Genomic DNA, 22,345 nt, shown 5'->3' on the forward strand with positions numbered 1-22,345 from the left:
TGCACTCCCGGGCCACAGCAGAGAGCCGGACTGGAAGAGGAGCAACCGGGACTAGAACCTGGAGTGGCAGCGCCGCAGGCGGTGCCAGCGGTTCACTCATTGGGCTTCATTCATCCATTAGAGGGTGCCTCCCATCCCAGCAAGACTTGGATCCCACCCAAGGCAGGGGACACACATTCAAAATCTGCCTGTGATCCTTGGGAGGACCCCAGGCATGGGATAAAGTGCTAGGGTTAGAAGGCAGATGCCTGGGATCAAAGGAAAGAAATCACAGAGGGGCCTGTGCCGTGGTGGGTTAAGCCACTGCTTGCAATGCCAGTATCTCATATGGGAGCACCCGGTCAAGTCCCGGCTACTTCATTTCTTCTTCTTCTTCTTCTTCTTCTTCTTCTTCTTCTTCTTCTTCTTCTTCTTCTTCTTCTTCTTCTTCTTCTTCTTCTTCTTCTTCTTCTTCTTCTTCTTCTTCTTCTTCTTCTTCTTCTTCTTCTTCTTCTTCTTCTTCTTCTTCTTCTTCTTCTTCTTCTTCTTCTTCTTCTTCTTCTTCTTCTTCTTCTTCTTCTTCTTCTTCTTCTTCTTCTTCTTCTTCTTCTTCTTCTTCTTCTTCTTCTTCTTCTTCTTCTTCTTCTTCTTCTTCTTCTTCTTCTTCTTCTTCTTCTTCTTCTTCTTCTTCTTCTTCTTCTTCTTCTTCTTCTTCTTCTTCTTCTTCTTCTTCTTCTTCTTCTTCTTCTTCTTCTTCTTCTTCTTCTTCTTCTTCTTCTTCTTCTTCTTCTTCTTCTTCTTCTTCTTCTTCTTCTTCTTCTTCTTCTTCTTCTTCTTCTTCTTCTTCTTCTTCTTCTTCTTCTTCTTCTTCTTCTTCTTCTTCTTCTTCTTCTTCTTCTTCTTCTTCTTCTTCTTCTTCTTCTTCTTCTTCTTCTTCTTCTTCTTCTTCTTCTTCTTCTTCTTCTTCTTCTTCTTCTTCTTCTTCTTCTTCTTCTTCTTCTTCTTCTTCTTCTTCTTCTTCTTCTTCTTCTTCTTCTTCTTCTTCTTCTTCTTCTTCTTCTTCTTCTTCTTCTTCTTCTTCTTCTTCTTCTTCTTTTGACAGATAGAGTTAGACAGTGAGAGAGAGAGACAGAGAGAAAGGTCTTCCCTCGTTGGTTCACCCCCTAAATGGCTGCTACAGCTGGCGCTGCGCCAGTCGAAGCCAGGAGCCAGGTGCTTCTGCCTGGTCTCCCATGCAGGTGCAGGGGCCCAAGCACCTGGGCCATCCTCCACTGCCCTCCTGGGCCACAGCAGAGAGCTGGACTGGAAGAGGAGCAATCGGGACTAGAACCCAGTGCCCATATGGGATGCTGGTGCCACAGGCGGAGGATTAACCAAGTGAGCCATGGCGCCGCCCCCTGCTCCACTTCTGATCCAGCGCCTTGCTGATGCACCTGGGAAAGCAGCTGAAGATGACCCAAATACCCGGATCCCTGCCACCTGGATGGATTTCCAGGCTCCAGGTTTTGGCTTGGCCCAGTCACAAGCATAGTAGTCATTTGCAATGGGAGTGAACCAGCAGATAGAAGATCTCTCTCATTCTCTGTCATTGGGTCTTGCAAATAAATAAATGAATAAACAAATAAATATGTTTTAAAAATCACAGAGGCTACAACTTGGCAGATGACACTCCCTCTTCATCTGTGGACATGGGGCATCATTCAGGGTCGCGGGCTGCATGCACTCCATGTGCCCCTACTGGACAGACGTGGTCAGCAGGCACCTGCAGGGGGCTGACATCTGCCTGCAGGTCAGGGCCTTGGCAGCCCCCGGCCAGTCTGTAACTGGCGACAGGATGGTGGACCTGGAGGCGGGAGAGGGAGGCTGGTGGTGCCACAGAGAGGCCGGGAGGGGCTGCTAAGTCAAGTGGTGGGTCTGGTCCTCAGGGGACGTGGAGCCTCCGATGCTTAGAAGCCACAGGCGCCGTGCCCACAGCCTCCGGCAGGGACACCCCGACGCTGGGCGCGGAGCCTGCCTCCCCTCAGCCTCCAGGCCGTGGGCTCTGGGGCTCGTCTGAGCTGCTCTTGCTGTCCAACTTGTCAATGCCAGAGGCCCCACCTGGATCCTGGTCTCTTCTCCATCTCCCACTGCCTCGGGGCTCCCCCTAGTCTCACGGGGCTTCACCCCAACAGTTACCAAGAGCTCGCCAATGGCTCTACACAGCTCACCCTGCTCCTGGCAACATCTGGATTTGTTCACAGACACCGTACTCGGCACGACAGTGGCTCCCCACATGGGTCCAACTCTTCATCCCTGGAAGCTGTAGGGTCCCGTGGGGATTACGATTGCGAATGGGCCAGGTGTTGCAGCACAGCGGGTTAAGCCACCACCTAGGACAGCTGGGTACCTAGGTTTGAGGTCCAGCTTTGCTTCCAATTCTGGGTCCCTGCTAATGTTCATCCTGGGAGGCAGAAGGTGATGGCTCAAGTACTTGGGGCCCTGCCACCCACGTTAGGGACCTGGATCAAGTTCCAGGCTGCCAGCTTTGGTCTCGGCAGAACCTGGCCATTGTGGCCATTTGGAGAGTGAGCTAGTGGATAGGGGCTGTCTGTCTGTCTGTCTCTGCCTCTCATTATGCCTGCAGCCTCAGTATCCCACATGGGTGCCAGTTTGAGTCCCAGCTGCTCCACTTCCAGTTCAGCTCCCTGCTAATGTGCCTGGGAAAACAGTAGAAGAGACCTGGGAGACCCAGAAGAAGCTCCTGGCTCCTGGCTTTGGATTGGCTCAGCTCCAGCTATTGTGGCCATTTGGGGAGTGGATCGGTGGATGGAAGACCTCTCTCTCTCTCTCTCTCTCTCTCTCTCTCTGTGTGTGTGTGTGTTGTGTGTCCCTCTCTGTCTGTAACTCTGCCTCTCAAATAAATAAATTGATTTAAGAAAGAGAATAAACTTGTCTTGTCTTAGCTTCATGCATGACATTTGTAGTAATTTGTCACAGCAGCCACAGAAAACGAATGCATCCCCAGCCCAGCAGGTCTGGATGGAACTTCTGACTTCCCCCACAAACCTGTGCCCCCCGACTTCTCAGCTCAGCACCTTCCAGCTGACCGGCTGCCTCCCCTGGGCCCTCACAGTCCACGGCAAAGCCCTCAGTGCCAGCCTTGGAAATACACAAGGGGACGTCAAAAAGCTCACGGGAAAATGGGATGGAAGTTTATTTTGGTGCCTAGAAACACTTTGAAATCCATGCATAGTTCTATTACGAGAGGCATTTTCCATGAACTTTTCAAAGACCCCTTGTTTGTAAGGTCAAAAATTTTTGCACCAAAATAAATTTTTTTCATTTCCTTTCAGAACTAGGTAGAAGGCATAAGTTCCTCGTATGACACACGGCCTGGCGGGGGGTGGGACACAGTTCCCAAAGACTTCACGTATTTTCTGGGCAAACAGAAGAGAGGGCTCCAGGGCTCTGACCAGTCAGTAATGACCAAGAGGAGGCTGTCAACTACCCGGATGTGATCAGCCCATGTGCTTTCTGAAGTACCAGCAGGCAGAACCCACTTCTCCCCTCCCCCGAGTGTCCCCCTCTCCGGGACGGCTGCAGGTGCCTTCAGCAAGACCCCGTGCCTCCTCTGCCGCCTCCCACTCCCCACTACGCACAAGCTGGTGGAGCCCTGTGGAGATCCCGGTCCACCTCACTCCTCTGCTCAGAACCTTCCAGGGGCTCCGGATTCCTCTGCGAGTGACAGCCAATGTCCTCACAGAGGCTGGGCCTAGACAGGGCAGTGGTCTAGGGCTTGTGTGTGTCCCGGTCATGCCTGGAGCTGGTTAACAGCCAGGTGGCTGACCCCATGGCCAGAGTTTCCGACCCTGTAGGTTTGGGGCACAGGCAATCTGCACATTTCTAACAAGCTCCTTTGTGATGCTGACCTGCTGGTCCTCAAAACCCATCCGGGAAACCAGTCCTCAAGGCCTTACAAAGACAGTCTCCCCACAAGCTCCTAGGAGTCGCAGTGTCAGGCCGGCATTGTGGCACAGTCGCTTGTGATGCCAGCATCCCATATCAGGGTGCCAGCTCCAGTCCCAGCTGTTCTGCTTCCGATCCAGCCCCCTGCATGAGGGAGACCAGGATGGAGTTCCTGGCTCCTGGCTTCTGCCAGGCCCAGCCCCTGGCTGTTGCCGCCATTTGGGGAGTGAACCAGTGGATGAAGACTTTTCTGTCTCCCTCCATGTCCTTGCTCTGCCTTTCAAATAAGTAAATAAAAATTAAAAATTAAAAAGAAAAACTCCATGTTTGGATTTTACCCACAGACTCAGGGTTCAAGGTCTGGGGGTGGGTGGGGCACCCTCCAATGACGAGAACATGGCCTGGTGAGGACTCACAGCCCCCACAACCCAGCAGGTGGCCACCTCCCTGGCTGCAGCTCTTCACTCATTCTGCCCAGCCACCCGTAGCCCTGCCCACCGCCCACCCCCACCTCTCAGCTTCTGTACTTGACTGCTCTTACCCTGTCCCATCTGGGTCAGCGGCTCTCACAGGACCTGGCCCCAGGCTCAGCAAGGGCCGGGGCAGGACAGGCGGGAGGCAGCTCCAGTTCTCCCTCCGTGCAAGCAAGCTCCCCTCTCGAACTCCACAAACCCGTCCTGGGCTGCAGGCACACTGCTCCAGACCCTGGCGGCGGCGGGCGGGCGGGGCGCGGTACCACAGTGAACCCGAAAAAGTCCCTGCCCCTGGGTGGCTGGCATCTGGCAGCAGCTGGTCGCAGTCTGAGAATGCAACCAAGACATCCAGTGCTTTAGCAGAGACGGAGCTGTGGGGAAAAACTCAAGTTGGGGGCCATGGTGGCACAGAGAGTTAGGCCCCCACCAACGACACAAGCATTCCATAGCAGAGCACTTGTTTGAGTCCCGGAGGCTCCACTTCTCATCCAGCTCCTTGCTAGTGCACCTGGGAGGCAGCAGAAGATGGCCCAAGTACCCGGGCTCCTGCCACCCATGGGAGAGAACTGGGTGGAGTTCCAGGCTCCTGGCTTCAGCCTGGCCCAGCCCCAGCCATTGTAGCCACTTGAGGAGTGAACAAATAGATGGCAGGTCTGTCTCTCTGTGCCTCTCAAATAAATAAATCTTTAAAAAGAAAACTCATAGCTGGTGCTATGGCACAGTTGGTTATAGCCATGGCCTGCAGTGCCAGCATCCTGTATGGCCACTAGTTCGAGTCCTGGCTGCTCCACTTCTGATCCAGCTCCCTGCTAATGCACCTGGGAAAGCAAGGAGGATGGCCCAAGAGCTTGGGCCCCTGCACCCCACATGGGAGACCTGGATGAAGCTCTTGCTCCTGTCTTGAGCCTGGCCCAGCCTGGTCACTGCAGCCACTTGGGGAGTGAACCAGCAGATGGAAGATCTCTGTCTCTCCTTCTCTCTCTCTGTAACTCAGCCACTGAAATAAATAAGTAAATACAAAAAACAAACAAACAAACAAAAAAACAAAAAAACCTGCCGCCTGCAATACCAACATCCCATATGAAAAAAGAGAAGAAAACTCGAGTGAGCAGGGTGAGTATGGATGATGAAGACCTTGCTGGGGCATAGCACCTGCCACCACGGCTCAGTGGGGAGCCTCAGAGGGAGCCTTGGAGCTTTGGGGAACACAACCCCCCTGGAGAATCGTGTTTCAGGATTGCAGGCAAAACTACACTCAGTCATGCCTAGGATTTCAGGGTCTCCATAGAGACTCCATTGTCAAACGCTGAATGTCACAAGCCACTCAGAGAAGCCAGGGTCCTGGGATGCAGACCCCGCCCCCTGGCCCAGCTGCCGGGGATCCAGGTCCCAAAGCCACGGTGGCATCCCTCTGAGAGCCCCCTGGGCTGTCCCTCTGGCACCAGGCTCTTGTGCCTTTGCCATACAAGGCAAGCAGACACCCAGCGGCTCCTTCCCCCACAATACCCCATGGGGCACAGGGACGGAGACATCCTGGCTAAACAGACAGGCTGAGCCCCACCTCCACCACCTGCAGTCAGAGGGGCTGGCCTTGGCCTGAGCCCTGGCGGTCAGTGCGCCCCGGCTTGGCCTCTTCGTGTGTGGAGTAAGGGCTGGGGGTCCTGCTCGTGGAAAGTGAGATGGTGACCCCTCCCATAGAGTCTAGCAGAGACAGACGGGCAGGGGCCCCGGGCAGGCAGGTAGGCCTCCTGACTTCCGCATCTCCTCCGAGAAGGCTGCATCTCTAGAACCCAGATCCATTAGTCCCTAACAATGCCCAGGGGATCCGAGCTCTGGTCTCTCCCAGATGAGAACTCTGTGAGCACAGCGCCTCTTGCACCCGCAACAGCACGGAAGATGCTCATCTGAGCACCTCTGAGACACCATGGCCCAGCCAACAGGCACTTCAGGCCCTCAGAGGGCCCCACTCCCCACCAACACCAGCATCCAGAACCTATAGCTTCCCACGCTGACCCAAGCAGGAGCAGGGGGTGGGGCTGGGGGCGGGGCTGTGTGTTATGTTTTCAACTATGGTGTGGTTGTGTTGTCAGGAGTAGCTGTTGGTGACAGCCATCAGCAACGGCTTGCATAGTCTACACATGCATTACCCACTAAGAATGGTGCTGGGGCAATTCAAGAGCCCCGCGGATTGGCTCAAGTCAGCCATGGCCCTAGGGCAGGAGTGACCCTTAGCCCCACTTATGGAGGGTGACCCTGAGACTCAGAACAGTTAAGGGAGCTTTACAGGCCGTTTGGGAGGGTACCAGGATCCCAGGTCAGACGTGGCTGGCTCGGAGGCTCTATGCCCACCCCTAACTGTGTCAAGAGTCTTGAACTCCAAGGGGCACAAATAGGCACAAATATCAGAAACGAAGAACTGTCTGTTGTCTTGGGCACTCTCCACCTTGTAAGGAAATCCTTTTTTAGAAATCACAAAGGGGGCTGGCACTGTGGCACAGTTGGTTAATCCTCCCCCTGCGGTGCCAGCATCCCATATGGACGACGATTTGAGTCCCAGCTGTTCCACTTCCCTTCCAGCCTCTCTGCTAATGGCCTGTGAAAGCAGTGGAAGATGACCTAAGTCTTTGGGCCCCTGCACTTGTACGGGAGACCCAAAAGAAGCTCCTGGCTCAGCTCTGGCTGTTGCAGCCATTTGGGGAGTGAACCAGCGGATGGAAGACCTTTCTCTCTGTCTCTCCCTGTCTGTCTGTAACTCTAACTCTCAAATAAATAGATAAATAAAAGCTTTAAGAAAAATTACAAGGCAAACCCCAGGCTGCCCCACACCTGTGAGTTCGGCTCAGTTAGGAAGGTTTCTCAGCCCTGGCCAGTGCTCTGGACCCTGGTGGTCCCAGGAGGGCCCAGGAAAGCAAAGAAGAGCAACGGACAGGTCATGGCTGCCCTGGCACCAACAACCTGCTTCGCCCACTCTAGGCTCCAGACAGGGGAAGGATGAGCAGGGGTAGGAGGCAAAGGCCCTGCAGGAGGCGCAGGCCTTGGATCACAGCAGTGTGGAGCGCTGGTCCCTTCCCGCCCCACCCCAGTCCCAGGCACCTGTCATGGATTCCCCACTGCAGTCCAGTGGAGGCCCAGCTGGGGCAATTTTGCTCCCCCACGTGAAATGGAACGCTTGGGGTGACAGCCCCGGGAAGCACCATAAGCAAGGGTGCTCTCTCTGGGCCTCACAAACACACTTAGAAAAAAAGCTGTACAGGAACCCGGTGGGGCAGGTGGCCATGGACTTCAGGTGACAGCCGGCAGGAGTGCTAGAGGCAGAATGAGGGAGGGCTATCTTTCTGGCCCTGTACCCCTTCCCGCCCCCCGCAGCCCTGCACACGCTGGTGCCCGGGGTGCCGCTGGACTCTCCTTCTCCCCTCCCTAGGCCCTTGAGTTTCAGTCCCAAGAACTGAAGCCTGGCAAGATCAGCACAGTGCAGGCAGGCAGGATGCCCAAGCAACCTGAGAGAGGGCAGCAGAGGTGCCCAGAGTCAGGCCCCTTCTCCACAGTGCAGAGGCACAGGGGGGCACAGGAGGGAGGGGAAGTGACATCCCTGGCAGTCCAGGGCCCCTTCAGAAGCAAGTGTGCCACGGAGGGGCCCCTCCTCCTAACCTGCCCAGAAGCGGCAGGATGGGACCAACCGGCTGGGAAGCAGCGACAAGGGCACCGGCCAGGAGTCCCAGGAGCCCTTCCGGCTCTGGTTTAAGAGGTCGTCTGTGTGCTCAGTTAATATTTTATTCCATTGGAAATGTGGTGACCGAGGATTTGGTTACGGAGCCCACAGGCCAGAACCTTCTCTGCAGAGGGGAAGTAGATATGGGATGAGGGTCGAAGGGGGAGGCACCAGCACTCTGCATGGGCTCAAATCACTCCCAGCCACCGCGCACCCTGGGCTCAGGGTCCCTCCGATCATCGGTCATCATCACACTGCACCATCTCCTATGAGCCTGCGGCCCAAGCCCCCTGTACTCACCAGGGACTCCCGGGCCTATGATGGCCAGGGACGCCGCTCAAGGTGTTACCGAACACCTCGCTCCCAGCCACCCCGAGAGCCAGCTCCGTCCCCTCTACCCCCTAAGACCCCAGCTAAGAGCTCCAGAGCAGGGCAGTGCGGCGTGAGCCCCCGGGGCCGCACCTCGCCAGACCCCGCGGACCGGGTCGAGCTGCTCCCTCCCCGCAGATCGCCAGCCCTCGGCGGAGGGCAGGTGGCCCCGCATTACCTTCCATGGACATGGGCTCCAGGATACCGAACTGCTTGAGCACGGCGATGAACAGCAGCACGACCACGGCCATGGCACACAACTCCATGCCCTGGATGCCCATGGCTACCCGGCTGCCTGGGGCCGGGGCGCGCCCCTCGCCCGATCGCAGGCTGCCACGAGAGGCGGCGGGGCCGGTGGAGCCCGCCCGGCCTCTGGGGGAGGCGGTGGCTCACATGCCCCCGGCAGGCGGGGCTGCGGGTGCTGGCGGAGCCGGGACCCCGCGGTGGGCGGCGGCGGCGGCGGTGGCGGCGAGCAGGACAGTCACGGAGGCCGGACGCGGCTCGGGGGCCAAGCGCGGGCGCAACTTTCCGAGTCAGCCGGCAAACTTCGCCGTGCAGCAGTGGCGGCGGGGGGCGCAGCTCGGGCTGCCAGCGTGGGCCAGCGGCGCCTCCATGCCCTCGCGCCCGCGCCGCGCCTTTGTCACCCCTTCTGCCCCGAGGGCGCGGGGGCGCGGGGGCACGGCGGCGGCGGCGGCGGCGGCAGGGGTCCCAGGCGCTCCCGGCAGCCCCAGCCTCCATCGTGGTTGCCCGCGCGCTCATTGGCCTAGGCTCAGCGACCACTCGGGGAGGCGTCCCCTGCGCGCCCCCCTCCCCCGCGCCTGCCGGGGAAGGGGCGGAGGGAGCGGCCCCGCCCCGCACGGTCTGGCCCGGGACGGAGCCTGGCGCTCCGCCACCGCTCCCCACGCAGCCCCTGGGAGGCCGCGCGCTCGGTGGTGTTGCCGAACTGCCCTGGCACGGTAGGGACCGAGTGTGGGGAGAGGGCTGGGGGCTCGGGGTCGGGGAGAGGGCGGGAGGCGCGGCTGCGCTCCCCGCGGGGAGTCGGGGCTCCACCCTCCCGCGCTAGGAAGCCGAGCCCGGCCGCCGCCCGCTGCGCAGACTTGGCTGCGGAGCTCCGGGGAGTCCTCGCCCCAGGATTTCCCGCGACCCTCTGTTCCCGGTCAGAGATTAAACTTGTCTTTCTGGCCTGGCCCCACCCCTTGCCAGTGGTGAAGTTGGTAACCCAAGTTCTCCAGTTCTGACAGGCTGCGTGCGCTCGAGGCTCTGGGAGGCCGTGCAGGCTTCGGCATTAGGGTCTACGGGACGGAGTTCTAGCGCTGACTTTGCTGCGTGACCTTGCTGGAGTCACGGACCTCCGCGAAGAAGGTTCGACGCCTGCCTTTCCGGCCGTGCGGACGAGTTGCGCGGCTGCAGAGTGCCCGGCGCGGGCAGGCCAAGGGCGTGCTAATTAGCCTGCGGGCGGCTGTCTTCCTGCCCGGGGCTCTGGGCAGAGGAAGGGAAGCCACTGAAAGGAAGGCGAGTGGAGGGGTGGAGCAGGGGGAGGAGGAGGAGGAGAGGAACGAGGAGTGGCAGGGCGGAGTCCGGGATCCTCCCAGCCGCCGAGCTCTGGGGAGCGGAGAGCGGGCACCCAGCCTCTGCCGCCCTCCTGTGGGCGCCTCGCCCTGCGGAGTCCCTGCCCCGCAGGGATTCCGAGCGCGGGAAGCGTGCGCTGCTGCGCGCCCCAGCCCCGCCCAGCCTTAGGGAAGGCGGAATCCAGCCGCGCCCCGCGTTTGGACCCAGGGCCTGAACAGATCGCAGCGGAGCCTCTGCTCCCGGCTCTGCTATTCATTCACCAAATGCCGAGCATATATTTCGTGCAGGTCGCAGAGCTGGAGGCCGGCTGGGGCGGGGAACCGCAGCTTGGGGCTGCCGCGCGCTCGCAGGTGCGTGCCAAGCTTTGGGGTTTGCATTTGATCCTTAAGGCCCGTCGCTCCTCCCCGCCACGCCGTGGCCGTTCCTCCTCTCCCGTTTTACAGATGGGGAGACGGATCCCATAGGACGAATTACGCAAGGGGGCACAGACGCAAGCCAAGCCTCTGGACGCCGGGACGCCCAACTATTTCCAACCTCAGTATTTCACACGACTGGTTAAAGGTCTAACTTGTGGGTGATGTTTGTCAAGAACAAGCGCACAGCTTTTAATCCCAGTTCATTGGGCTGCGGTGAGTCTCCGCTGACGGTAGTCAGGCCGGAGAAAATGCTGTTAGAAAAATGGAGAAAACTCGGCCGGCGCCGCGGCTCACTAGGCTAATCCTCCGCCTGCGGCACCGACACCCCGGGTTCTTGTCCCGGTCGCTCCTCTCCCAGTCCAGCTCTCTGCTATGGCCCAGAAGTGCTCTGAAGGATGGCCCAGGTTCTTGGGCCTTGCACCCGCATGGGAGACCAGGCTTCAGGTTGGCGCGCGCTGGCCATAGCAGCTATTTGGGGGTGAACCAACGGAAGGAAGACCTTTCTCTCTGTCTCTCTCACTGTCTAACTCTGCCTGTCAAAAAAAAAAAAAAGAAAAAAAGAAAAAAAAAAAGAAAATGGAGAAAACTCAGATGGCTCATCTACTTTACCACACTTCACAGCTGAGCAAGTCTACCTGTGGCCCAAGTAGTTACGGCAAAACCTAAATCTGTGGCCTGATTGAGAGCCACTGGTGCACGGCCTCTCCAAGCCTCGGTTTTCTCATCCATGGAATGGGGGTGATAAGCAGACCTCTCAGAATTGACTGAGACAAGGGTTGGCCCCCTGGCAGGGGTTTTGATGGTCCCTGGTGATATCCTCAGGGCTGGGTGTACATGCCTGTTCAAGGCGACCAGCCCCAGCGAGCAGAGGAAGCTGGTGGTGTTCCGAGGCCGGCCCCCACCCTGGCTCCCCGCCTCAGTTTCCCCTGCTCCTCCCACGCATCTTCCCAGTTCCCAGTGAAAGCTTTAATGACATAAACATTGAGCTATAAACAAGACATCGATCCCCTGGCTATGCGGTGTAAAATATTAACGATGCCTAAGTGGATGCCAGGCCTGAGAGCAGAACGTCCAATTGGTATTAGCAGCCTGGGCCGTGGGCCTAATGCATGGGAAGCTGACTCCCTGCTTGCTCACCAGCCTGGGACCTGTTAGCTCTGGGGCCTGTCCAGGTCCACTGAGGCTGGGCTGTTGGCCCTGCCACACTCCCTTCCTTGGGACCTGGACGAGGAAGCCAGCACACAAGCCCCCAGGCTCTACTTCTCTATAAAGTGCCAGACCAGCCCCCTCTGGCTCCCCTCCCTGACAACCCCCATGCTGCTGGCCCTTGGTGCCTAGGGGGAAGGGACAGGCCTGGGGGTGGGGCACATACAGAGTACTTCAAAAAGTGCATGGAGGGAGACCAGGAAAAGCACCTGGCTCCTGGCTCCTGCCATCGGATCAGCGCGGTGCGCCGGCCGCAGCGCGCTGGCCGCGGCGGCCATTGGAGGGTGAACCAACGGCAAAAAGGAAGACCTTTCTCTCTGTCTCTCTCTCTCACTGTCCACTCTGCCTGTCAAAAAAAAAAAAAAAAAAAGTGCATGGAAAGTGGAATTTTAAAGTGAGTTTATTTTGGTTTGATTATAATTGAAATCTGTGCATTTAGGGTAGTCTTCAAAAAGTTCATGGAAAATGCATATGATATAAAAAGTACCCATGGATTTCAATACTTTTTGCACCACAACAAATGTATCTTTTAGTTTCATTTTTTTTTTGGGGGGGGGAGGCAACGCGGCACAGCAGGGTTGAGCTTGTGATGTTGGCACTGTTTTGAGTCCCAGCGGCTCCGCTTCGGATACAGCTCCCTGCTAATGCACCTGGGAAAGCAGCGGCCCACCTGGGAAGACCTCAGCATGTCTGGGAAGCTCATCGGTGCCCCATCTGTCCCCATCTAGTTTAGAAAGTATTCTGGGGCAGTGGGTTAAAACCCCAGCCTGCAGTGCCAGCATCCCCTATGGGTGCCAGTTTGAGTCCCGGCTGTTCCACTTCTGATCCATTTCCCTGCTCATGCACTTGGGAAAGCAATGGAGGATGGCCCAAGTCCTTGGGCCCCTGCACCCACGTGGGAGACCCAGAAGAAGCTCCTTGCTCCTGGCTTCAGATCAGGTCGGCTCCAGCTTTTGCAGCCATTTGGGGAGTGAACCAGCGGATGACAGACCTTTCTGTCTCTACCTCTGCCTATAACTCTGTCTTTCAAATAAATAAAATCTTTAAAAAAAATGTATTCCGAGGAAACAGCTTGGAGGTGGGGGTACCCCTTAGGTCATGGACCTTGCTTGTCTGGAATATTGAAGCTGCCTCCAGGAAGTCAACCCAGATGCCACCAGCCCTGCTCACCCACCTCCTCTGAACCCCCAGGGCCCCTGCCACCTGCCTTTTGGTGACTGTCCTGTCTTCTCCAATGTGGCCCTTGCCCTTCTCATCACAGCTACACTGTCAGTTCCCAGGGCCTGGGACCCTGTGGCTTTGACCAATATTCTAACACTCGATCTTAGTCAAAAGGCCAAGAAGTGATATTTGACCAATATTCTTTGTATACCCGCCCCGTGCCCCACCGAGTCTCCTGCTCCTGTGCCCCGACCCCTACCCCAGCACTGCACAAGGTCTTCTGGCTCCTGAGTGGGGGGAGGCTCAGGCGGGACACAGGCTGGTGGAGGAAGCTGATGGTGCAGCCCCATCTCTCCTGGGGGAGGGGGGTGGGGAGAGCAGGCCTCCTTTTGTTCTAGTGTGTTCTGCCAGGAAAAGCAGACATGAGAGTGCCCAGGAGTGGGACTCCACATTCCAAAGAAATGCCTGCTAAGCTGACCTCCATGCTCCCCCAGACCTGGCCATCCTCCAGGCTCCTGGTCTCAGCTGCCCAAGCTACATCCTGGGCCCTCACTCTAGAATCCACCTGTCCATACCACGCCAAGCTCCCGTGTGATGCTCCCCCGTCGCCGGCTCTACCGTCGCGGGCCACCCGCACCAGCGTCCCTCTCCCCTGGCATCGATCCCACCTCGCATCGCCACCTTCACGGTCCTTCAAGGAAGGACCTTTCAAGGAAGATCAGGCCCCGTGTAAAGCCTCCCACAGTGGTTGGTGAGGGACCTCACGGTTTAGACACCTGCGTCCCACATAGGACTGTCTGGGTTCCATCCCCGGCTCTAGCTCCTGACTTGGCCTTCCCGCCAGTGGAGGCCCTGGGAGGCAGTGGTGATGGCTGCAGTGGCTGGGTTCCGGCCACCTGTCTAGGACAAAGGCCACCTGCCACCAGGTGGGAACAGTGAGCCTGAGACTTCGGTCAGCTTAGGAGAAAACAGCAGAAGTAGAAAGACTGAGTTAGCAGTGCTGAGCTCCTGGATTCCGCTGCGCCTGATGCCATATGCGAGTCTCCATCTCTCAGTTATTTCTGCCAGCAAATCCCCCTTTGTTGCTTAAGCCGTGTGAGCTGAGTTGCCATCCCTTGCAACCAAGAGGCTCCTCATTAATGTGTTGCCTGCTTAGCCCTTGCTGCAGATCCAGCATTGCCACACGATTCGTTCATTCATTCCCCACAGCTCCCAGTCAGATCGGGACTCCGGGAAAGGTAGAGGTTACAAGTTAAAGCGCGAGTGCTCATGCCTTGCTTTAAGAGCACACGGCTGATGAACCAGAGTCAGAATTCGCACCCAGTACTCCAGCCCCAGGGCCTGTGAGTCCAATTCAACACTGCCCTGCACCTCTAGACCTGTGTGTTCTGCCCCTCCCTCTGCCTTACTCACAGTGCCCTGGTCTCCCTTGCAACTGCCTGGACGAAGCAGTATTGCCTCACCTCGGGGCCTCTGCAGGTGCTGTCCCCGGAGCCGCACACACTCCTCCTCCCCCCACCCCCGGCCTCCTCCTCCCCCTCCTCCTCCTCCACACAGCTTTGGGCCTCAGCTTCCACGTCACTTCTGTAGAGACCCCATCCTGTCCCTCTTGGCGGTCATCACAGGTGAACTTAGACATGCACCTGTGCGTCCTGTGCTTGGCTGTGCGCCTCCTGAGGGGTGGGTACTACTCGCCTGTACAACGATTCATGCTGCCTCCTCCCGGTTACTTCACAGAGGCTACCCTGGTGTCACCAGCCAGAGCATGGGGCAGGGAGTCCAGCGGCGCCCAGGGCAGGGGCCCCACTTCTAACTCTGGTCTGTTCGTGTACTTGGCCTTGGCACACCGCCTCTCTGAGCCTTCTTCTCCTTCTTGTAAACTGGAGTCAACGCAGCGACATCACCTGCCTGTCACCCGGTGGGCTCTGGGTGGATGTGAAAGCGTCCCCAGCCGCACACAGGATTCCCCTCGCAGGCAGAGCCTGCCCCCTCAGCGCTGGGACCCCCAGGAAGTGACGCTCAGGGGGTCTGGCTCTCAGCCTCAGGGCATTGCCCAGCTTTGCAATCAGACCTCCCACGAACACGTCCACCCAGCCTCTGCTCCAACCCAACTTCCCATGAATGCTACAGGTAGCAGAAAACCCCCATTCCTTTGGCGTAAGCCATAAGGAAATGTCCCACGTCACACACACGCAGTCTGGCAGGAGAGTGGCTCCTGAAGCAGTCAGCTTGGGTGCAGGTACCTTCGCTGCAGCCACAGAGCATGTACCTTATCCACAGCCTGTTCCTGCAGTAAAATCAAATACATGAGTAAAAAGTCTTAGCTAGGCCTGTGGCTGCCGAGGGAGGACTGCTCTTCCTTGTGCTAGTGGGAGTGATGGTGGGGCTTGGGGGAAGGGAGTCTGAGCAGCAGGTGCATCTCCCACTCATTCCAGCTTCCCCTTGCCCACTGCTGGGACCCAGGCATGCTGCTGAGCAGCCGCAGCCATGCAGGTCACGCTGGGGCCTTGGGTGGAGGGAGGAGGGAGCCACAGGTGCAAAGGCCCTGCCCCCGTGAGGCTGCCTGGGACAGACCCCTCCCCATCACCCATCTCAGACACCCACCGGAGCTACTAGGGAAATAAAATTTTTATATCCTCAGGAAAGAGGTGAGATCAGAGGAGAACTATCTTGTTTGAAGACAAGAGATACCAGTTATTGAAAGCCTCTTCACTGTCTTAGAAAAGCAAATGGCTTTTTTGGACAGAACAGAAGTGAATGTTGCAGAAAGCGTTTTTTTAAAGATCCCTCAAGATTTCCCAGGCAAACACTGAATCAAACGTGGCCTTGAAGTGCTGGGTAGCATCAGGAAGCCGAGAGACAGAGCAGCTGGGGCCGGCGCTGTGGTGTAGTGGGTAAAACCACCTCCTGCAGTGCTGTTGCGGCCAACTGGGGAGTGAACCAGCGGATAGAAGACCATTCTCTCTCTCTCTCTCTCTCTCTCTCTCTCTCTCTCTCTGCTTCTCCTTCTCTCAGTGTGTAACTCTGACTTTCAAATCAATCAATAAATTTTAAAAAAGGCTTTGGTTAATCCGGACTGGAAGTGCCTCTGGGACCTCCCAACTTGCACCAGCAGGAGATGGAGGCCGCCTGCAGCCCCCAGGGAGCATGCGCTTCCCAACACCTGCTTCCGGGGCCACACAGGTGAAGACGGCTCTCGGGAAGACAGCCGACAGGCGAGGTCTCCCGAGTGCAAAACAGATTTCATTCCATTGCCAGGGATTCCAAGGACCCTCACTCACTGCCCCAAGACCACATGTTCCTGGGTTCAGAGCAGGAGAGTTACTTTAGTGCCTTTGGGTCTGGTGTAATGTCACACATGATCCAAATCCATCCTGAGAACTGTGAGAGTTCATGAAGAAAAGGGATCTCAAAAGGTTACCAGCCGGCGCCGCGGCTCACTAGGCTAATCCTCCGTCTAGCGGCGCCGGCACACGGGGTTCTAGTCCCGGTCGGGGCGCCGGATTCTGTCCCGGTTGCCCCTCTTCCAGGCCAGCCCTCTGCTGTGGCCAGGGAGTGCAGTGGAGGATGGCCCAGGTGCTTGGGCCCTGCACCCCATGGGGAGACCAGGAAAAGCACCTGGCTCCTGGCTCCTGCCATCGGATCAGCGCGGTGCGCCGGCCGCGGCGGCCATTGGAGGGTGAACCAATGGCAAAAGGAAGACCTTTCTCTCTGTCTCTCTCTCTCTCTCACTATCCACTCTGCCTGTCAAAAAAAAAAAAAAAAAAAAAAAAAAGGTTACCAGAGGCCGGCGCCGCAGCTCACTAGGCTAATCCTCCGCCTTGCGGCGCCGGCACACCGGGTTCTAGTCCCGGTCGGGGTACCAGATTCTGTCCCGGTTGCCCCTCTTCCAGGCCAGCTCTCTGCTGTAGCCAGGGAGTGCAGTGGAAGATGGCCCAAGTGCTTGGACCCTGCACCCCATGGGAGACCAGGAGAGGCACCTGGCTCCTGCCTTTGGATCAGCGCGGTGTGCGGTGTGCTGGCCACAGTGCGCTGCCGCGGCGGCCATTGGAGGGTGAACCAACAGCAAAGGAAGACCTTTCTCTCTGTCTCTCTCTCTCACTGTCCACTTTGCCTGTCAAAGAAAAAAAATAAAAAATAAAATAAAAAAAGAAAGAAAAAAAAAGGTTACCAGAGGGAGCTGGCGCTGTGGCGCAGTGGGTTAAACATCCACCTGCAGCGCCAGCATCCCACATGGGTGCTGGTTTGAGTCCCGCTTGCTCTACTTCCTGCCCAGCTCTCTGCTATGGCCTGGGAAAGCAGTAGAAGATGGCCCAAGTCCTTGGGCCCCTGCACTTACATGGGAGACCTGGAAGAAGCTCCTGGCTCCTAACTTCAGATCAGCCCAGCTCTGGCTGTTGCAGCCATTTGGAGAGTGAACCAGTGAATAAAAGACCTCTCTCTCTCTCTCAGTAACTCTGCCTCTTAAGTAAATAAATAAATAAATAAATATTTTTTTAAAAAAACGTTACTGAATATAATTCATTCCTAAGTTCGGATACAAGGGGTTCTGATAGCAATGGTATTTGCCTTTGCCATCTCTGACCTATGCCTGATACCTGAATTTCAGAATACTTTTGCACCAAAATAAACTTATCTTTTTTTTTGACAGGCAGAGTGGACAGTGAGAGAGAGAGACAGAGAGAAAGGTCTTCCTTTACTGTTGGTTCACCCTCCAATGGCCGCCGCAGCAGGTGCCCTGCGGCCGGCGCACTGCGCTGATCCGAAGGCAGGAGCCAGGTGCTTCTCCCGGTCTCCCATGGGGTGCAGGGCCCAAGCACTTGGGCCATCCTCCTCTGCACTTCCTGGCCACATCAGAGAGCTGGCCTGGAAGGGGGGCAACCGGGACAGAATCTGGCGCCCCAACCGGGACTAGAACCCGGTGTGCCAGCACCACAAGGCGGAGGATTAGCCTATTGAGCCACAGCACCGGCCAATAAACTTTTTTAATTCAACTTCCCGCAAACATTTTGAAGTACCCTCGCGTGTGGAAGATGGATATGCACAGATGTGTGCTGGTGGGCAGTGAGAGAGACTACCACATGGCCATGAAAATCCCTTGCCCCCTTCCTCTGTGTGAGGGGTAGAAGTGTCCCTGGGCAGGTGTAGCCTGGAGGCCCCGCTTCCAACCCTCCGTGGCGTGGGAATGTGAGCAGGCGCAGTGTGTGCTCCCTCTGGGAGGAGCCCTATGGCATGATGCTGTGCCACATGGCCTCAACCTTCTGTTCCCACAGCAGGAGGATGAGCCACATCTGAAATAGGAGCTGGAAAGAGAGGAGGAAAGGGACAGATAGACACAGCAACCATGCCTGCACCTTACTCACTCAGGGCGTATGGGCACGAAGCCCCAAAAGCTCCTTCCTGCACCCAGTGATGTGCAAGTTAAGCCACTGCCTGAGAAGCCTGTGTCCCATATCAGAGTGTTGGTTCAAGTCCCAGCCAATGCTCCTGGGAGGTGCTGGATGATGGTCCAGGGACTTGCGTCTCGGCCACCGACATGGGAGATGCACATGGAGTCCTCGGCTCCAGGCTTCAGCCTGGTCCAGGCCTATTAGGGCATTCGAGAGTGAATGCGCAGATGGAAGTTCTCTCTCTCTCTCTCTCTTTCTGACTATGCCTTTCAAACAAACAAACAAATATATCAAGTAAAGAGTGTCAGCTCCCTCTGAGGCTGGGCCTTTAAAACCCTTCTGTCTGTCCCATCGCCTCTACTAGTGGGCTTCTCCTCGGCTGTGTTTGCTGGCAGGTGGCCTTGGTGAGCAGCCCATGGAGGGGCCAGCCTCCCGAAAATATCCTCCAAATTTGCGAATGCTTGTGGTCATTGCTGAGCCGGGTCCCTGCGAGGAGTTTTACAAGGATTACCCCACTTCATCCTCACATCTAGCCTGACGGTGAGGGATCTGGCAAAGACTCCTGGTGGCACCGACTGAAGGTCTCCTTATCCCTTCTTTGGGCAACAATGTGTTCTGCTATAAAACTACATTTCCCAGCTTCCTTTGTGCCTAGCGATGGCCACATGATGTAGACTGGGCCAATGGGATGTAGACAGGAGTCACCAGATAGGACTTCTAGGGAACCACGCCTACGGGAGTGGGGCACTCACTTGGCCTTTTCACGCCTTTTCTCTGTTTGTCTCTTCTGCTCTATGGGGCTGTGACCGCTGGACCTGAGACGTCAGAGAAGGACACAGGTGCCTGGTCTCTGATGACTCGAGCTGCCAAGCTACCCCTAACAATCGTCCAGCTCTGGATTCCTCACGCCTTGAGAACGCTAAGCCTCTGTCTCCTGTGGGTCATCATTCCTTAGGTTTTCTGTTCTGTGACGCTCACGTTGATCTCCAGTGCATCCGAAGGTAGACAAACAGGTTTAAGATAGGTGCCCAAGTGCCCCTGGCTAATAAGAGGAAGAGCTGGGCTTTGAATTTACTCTAAAGGCAGTGCTGTAGAGAGATGGACCTGGGGTTCCTGACTCCCTGTCCACCTCCTGCCCTGGCCATGATGGCTCCTTGGGGCCTCTGCCTTGCCTGCTGTCTACCTGTTCCTTGCTGGTTGCCAGTCTTGGGAAACTTCCAGGGGTTCAGTCCCCAACTGAAGGGCTCAGCTGTTTGTCCTGCTGTCCCCCTTACTGCCTCTGGTTGCCCCACACTGTGGCTCAAGAGCTGGGTTTGGGTATTCTTGGCCTCCATTCTCATCATCACCCCCTGTCCTCTGTAGCCTGCTTCTCAGAGATGTCTAGAGGCAGGGAAGCCCTTGGCAAAGACAAAGAAGTGCTGGGGTGAAAGACCGGGGTGGCCTGGGCTAAGACAGAGGCCGAACCGGAGAGGAGAGAACATCCTTAGAGAAATCGATGAAGCCAGCAGAGCCTGAACCTCTCAGTCAGCCTGGGAGAAGAAGCTGTAGCTTTCAAGACTCTGCTGAATCAGTGATTTCCTCGTACCTTATATTTATAACAAAACTGTAAGCAGATTGAGATCCTTTTTAAATGGCCGTGTCGTGTGGTGTGCACAGCGCAGGCTTGGCAAGTCAGCCTGCCTGGGTTCCAGTGTTGGTTTTTCCACTTGTGATTTAGGTGACGTTGGCCAAGTCACTTCACCCCGGCATGACTCAAGTTTCTGCAGCTACAGCTACGAAAGGGGACTGAATAGAGCAGGTGTCAGAGTGAGAAGGTGCAACAAACAAGCGTTCTTCAAAAAGTTCCTGTGACATGTGTTTATGAAAAGAAATGCATGGACTTCAAAAGTGTCTGCATCAACAAATGTAATTCCATTTTCCACTGAACTTTTTTAAGATGGCCCTTGTGTGTGTAAAACAATTCAGAAAAACACTGTGGCCCCATTTGAGGTCCTCAGTAAGGCTGTATCCTCTGTTGTTACTACAGAGAAAAGATGCATTGTTTATCCTTGGGACACACTCGGAGACCAAGCAGGGATATGGATGAGTTTGGATAAATTTGTACTTTGAATCATACAAGCATCCTTCCCTCTTTCACCTACCCTGAATTCTAGGGGGGAGAAAGTTCCAACCATGATTGGGTAGCTGGCGTCAGACTTCTGTCACTCTTATAAAACAATGATGAAACCTAGACAAAATACGGGAAGCAGGCATATGAGGGCACAAGACAGCGATTAACACAGGGCACTGATCTTTGGGTCAAGGGAGGAAGCGCACCTTGCATTCATGTCTTCTTTATCCCTACACATATCTTCCAAAATGCTGGGCTTCAAACTGGTGGCCACATTGGATGAAGGAGACAGAGATCAGAATTCAGGACCTGTAAGGTGGCTGTGATTTGAAGGGACAGGGGTCTGGAAAGAAGAGAGTCGCCAAGAAGGAGAACCCCAAATGTCCTTTGGGTTCTTGGTCAATTCCTAGGCTGTGCCTGAGCAGAGACACATTCTGGAAGGGCTTGGCAGAAATAGTTCCTGGGGGGCTGAGAGCAGAGCAAGACTTAGGAGGACACACAGCTGTGGGGAGAAATGAAGGGTCCTGCTCAGCTAGAACGGAGGACACTGGAGAACAGCCTGGGCTCGCTCGCTCTCTCTCTCGTTCTCTCTCTCTCTGCCTCTCCTTCTCTCTGTGTAACTCTGACTTTCAAACAAATAAATAAATCTTAAAAGAGAGAGAGAGAGAGAGAGAGAGAGAGAGAGAGAAGACTACACTCTGTGAACAAGCAAACACTGCACTAGACCTACCCTTGCAATGGCAACAGGTGAACTTCCACAGGATGAGTGTGATTTGCTGGAAATTACAACTCCTGCCAACTCAACTTCTGTAGGAGATAAGCTAAACCAGAGCACAATTTCCAGAATGTAATTTAAAGAAGTGTTAGACATGAGAAAAAGGGAAAAGTGGCTGATTGTGAAGCCAAAGGACAGAGAATGCAGCATGACTCAGGTGTTGGAGTTGCAGATAAGGACTTCAAAATAACAACGATCAACATGTTTGTTTTTTAAGTATGTGTGTGTGTGCATGTACGTATGTATTTGAGAAGGAGAGAGAGAGAGTTTTCATCTGCTGGTTCATTCCCCAAATGTCCACAACAGCTGGGGCTGGGACAGGAGGAAGCTGGGAGCTGGGAGCTCCATCTAGGTCTCCCATGAGGGTGGCAGGAACCCAACCACTCGAGCCCTCACCTGCTGCCTCCAGCTAGAATCAAGAATGGACCAGGACTTGAACCCAGGCACCCTGAGACGAGATGCAGGTGTTCCAAGTGACAGCTTGACTTCTAGGCCAGAGACCCATCTGCTTTTATTTATTTATTTGAAAGGCAGAGTTAGAGAAGGAGAGACTGAGACAGAGACAGAAGAAAAAAAGAGTGTGTTCACTCCCTGAATGGCCACAATGACTAGAGCTGGGCTAGGCCAAAGCCAGGGGCCAGGAGTTTTACCTGGGCCTCCTACATGGGTACAGGGGCCCAAGCACTTGGGCCATCTTCCACGGCTTCCCCAGGCACATTAGCAGGGAGCTGGGTAAGAAGTGGAGTAGCCAATGCTACTCCAGTGGCTATATGAGTAGCCAATGCCTACTCAAACCAATGCCTATATGGGATGCCAGTGTTGCATACCATGGCCTAATGTGCTGTGCCACAATACTGGCCCTCCCTACTATGTTATTAAAAATATATAAAAAGAAATGGTGAAAAGATGGAGTGTATGTTTTAAGAAAGAATTTGGAGCCTGTGTCAGTTAAGGGTTGATCAGGGAAGCAGAACTGCTATGCATGGTATGGGATCTGGGCTTTATCATGAGAATGAGACCTATCCTAGTCTAAGAGGAGACAGAGCTGGAGAGAGTCTACTGAAGGCTGTTCCTCTGCGTGTGCCTAAGGTTGTCGTAGGTCAACAGGACTAAAGGACAGGAGAAAAGCATGGACATAAAGAACAAGGAGGAAAGCAAACTGGAACTCAAAATGACAAACTGGAATCCATACCTGTCTCTTATTGCGTCCAACTCTGTCAACACAGGCGCCCTGCAGAAGAAG

At 55.6% G+C, this 22,345-nt stretch overlaps 1 protein-coding gene and 1 long non-coding RNA gene across 6 annotated transcripts in view; one reads left to right on the forward strand and one right to left on the reverse strand.

Annotated features, from left to right (window-relative positions):
- The window catches only part of KCNIP3 (potassium voltage-gated channel interacting protein 3), an 86,202-nt gene that overhangs the window by 27,533 nt on the left and 36,324 nt on the right, over positions 1-22,345 (reverse strand). The window contains exon 1 of one of the 4 annotated variants that reach the window (XM_017340004.4): positions 8,654-8,876. The exons of the other annotated variants lie outside the window; for them this stretch is intronic. Coding sequence (XP_017195493.1) covers positions 8,654-8,756 — 103 coding nt within the window. The 5' untranslated portion in view covers positions 8,757-8,876. Of the gene's footprint in view, positions 1-8,653; positions 8,877-22,345 lie in introns of those variants that run through there. 4 annotated transcript variants of the gene reach the window in all.
- Positions 9,323-11,009, forward strand: LOC149128011 (uncharacterized). 2 transcript variants are annotated; one of them, XR_016229191.1, is made up of 4 exons: positions 9,323-9,431; positions 9,708-9,837; positions 10,332-10,394; positions 10,488-11,009. It is a non-coding gene; the product is annotated as an uncharacterized LOC149128011 (long non-coding RNA). The 2 variants fall into 2 exon arrangements; XR_016229192.1 differs by lacking the exon at positions 10,332-10,394 and having other exon boundaries at positions 10,488-10,998.

This window comes from Oryctolagus cuniculus, chromosome 2, assembly GCF_051225735.1.
Source record: "Oryctolagus cuniculus isolate XC-2025 breed Fujian yellow rabbit chromosome 2, ASM5122573v1, whole genome shotgun sequence".
NCBI classification, from domain to species: domain Eukaryota; kingdom Metazoa; phylum Chordata; class Mammalia; order Lagomorpha; family Leporidae; genus Oryctolagus; species Oryctolagus cuniculus.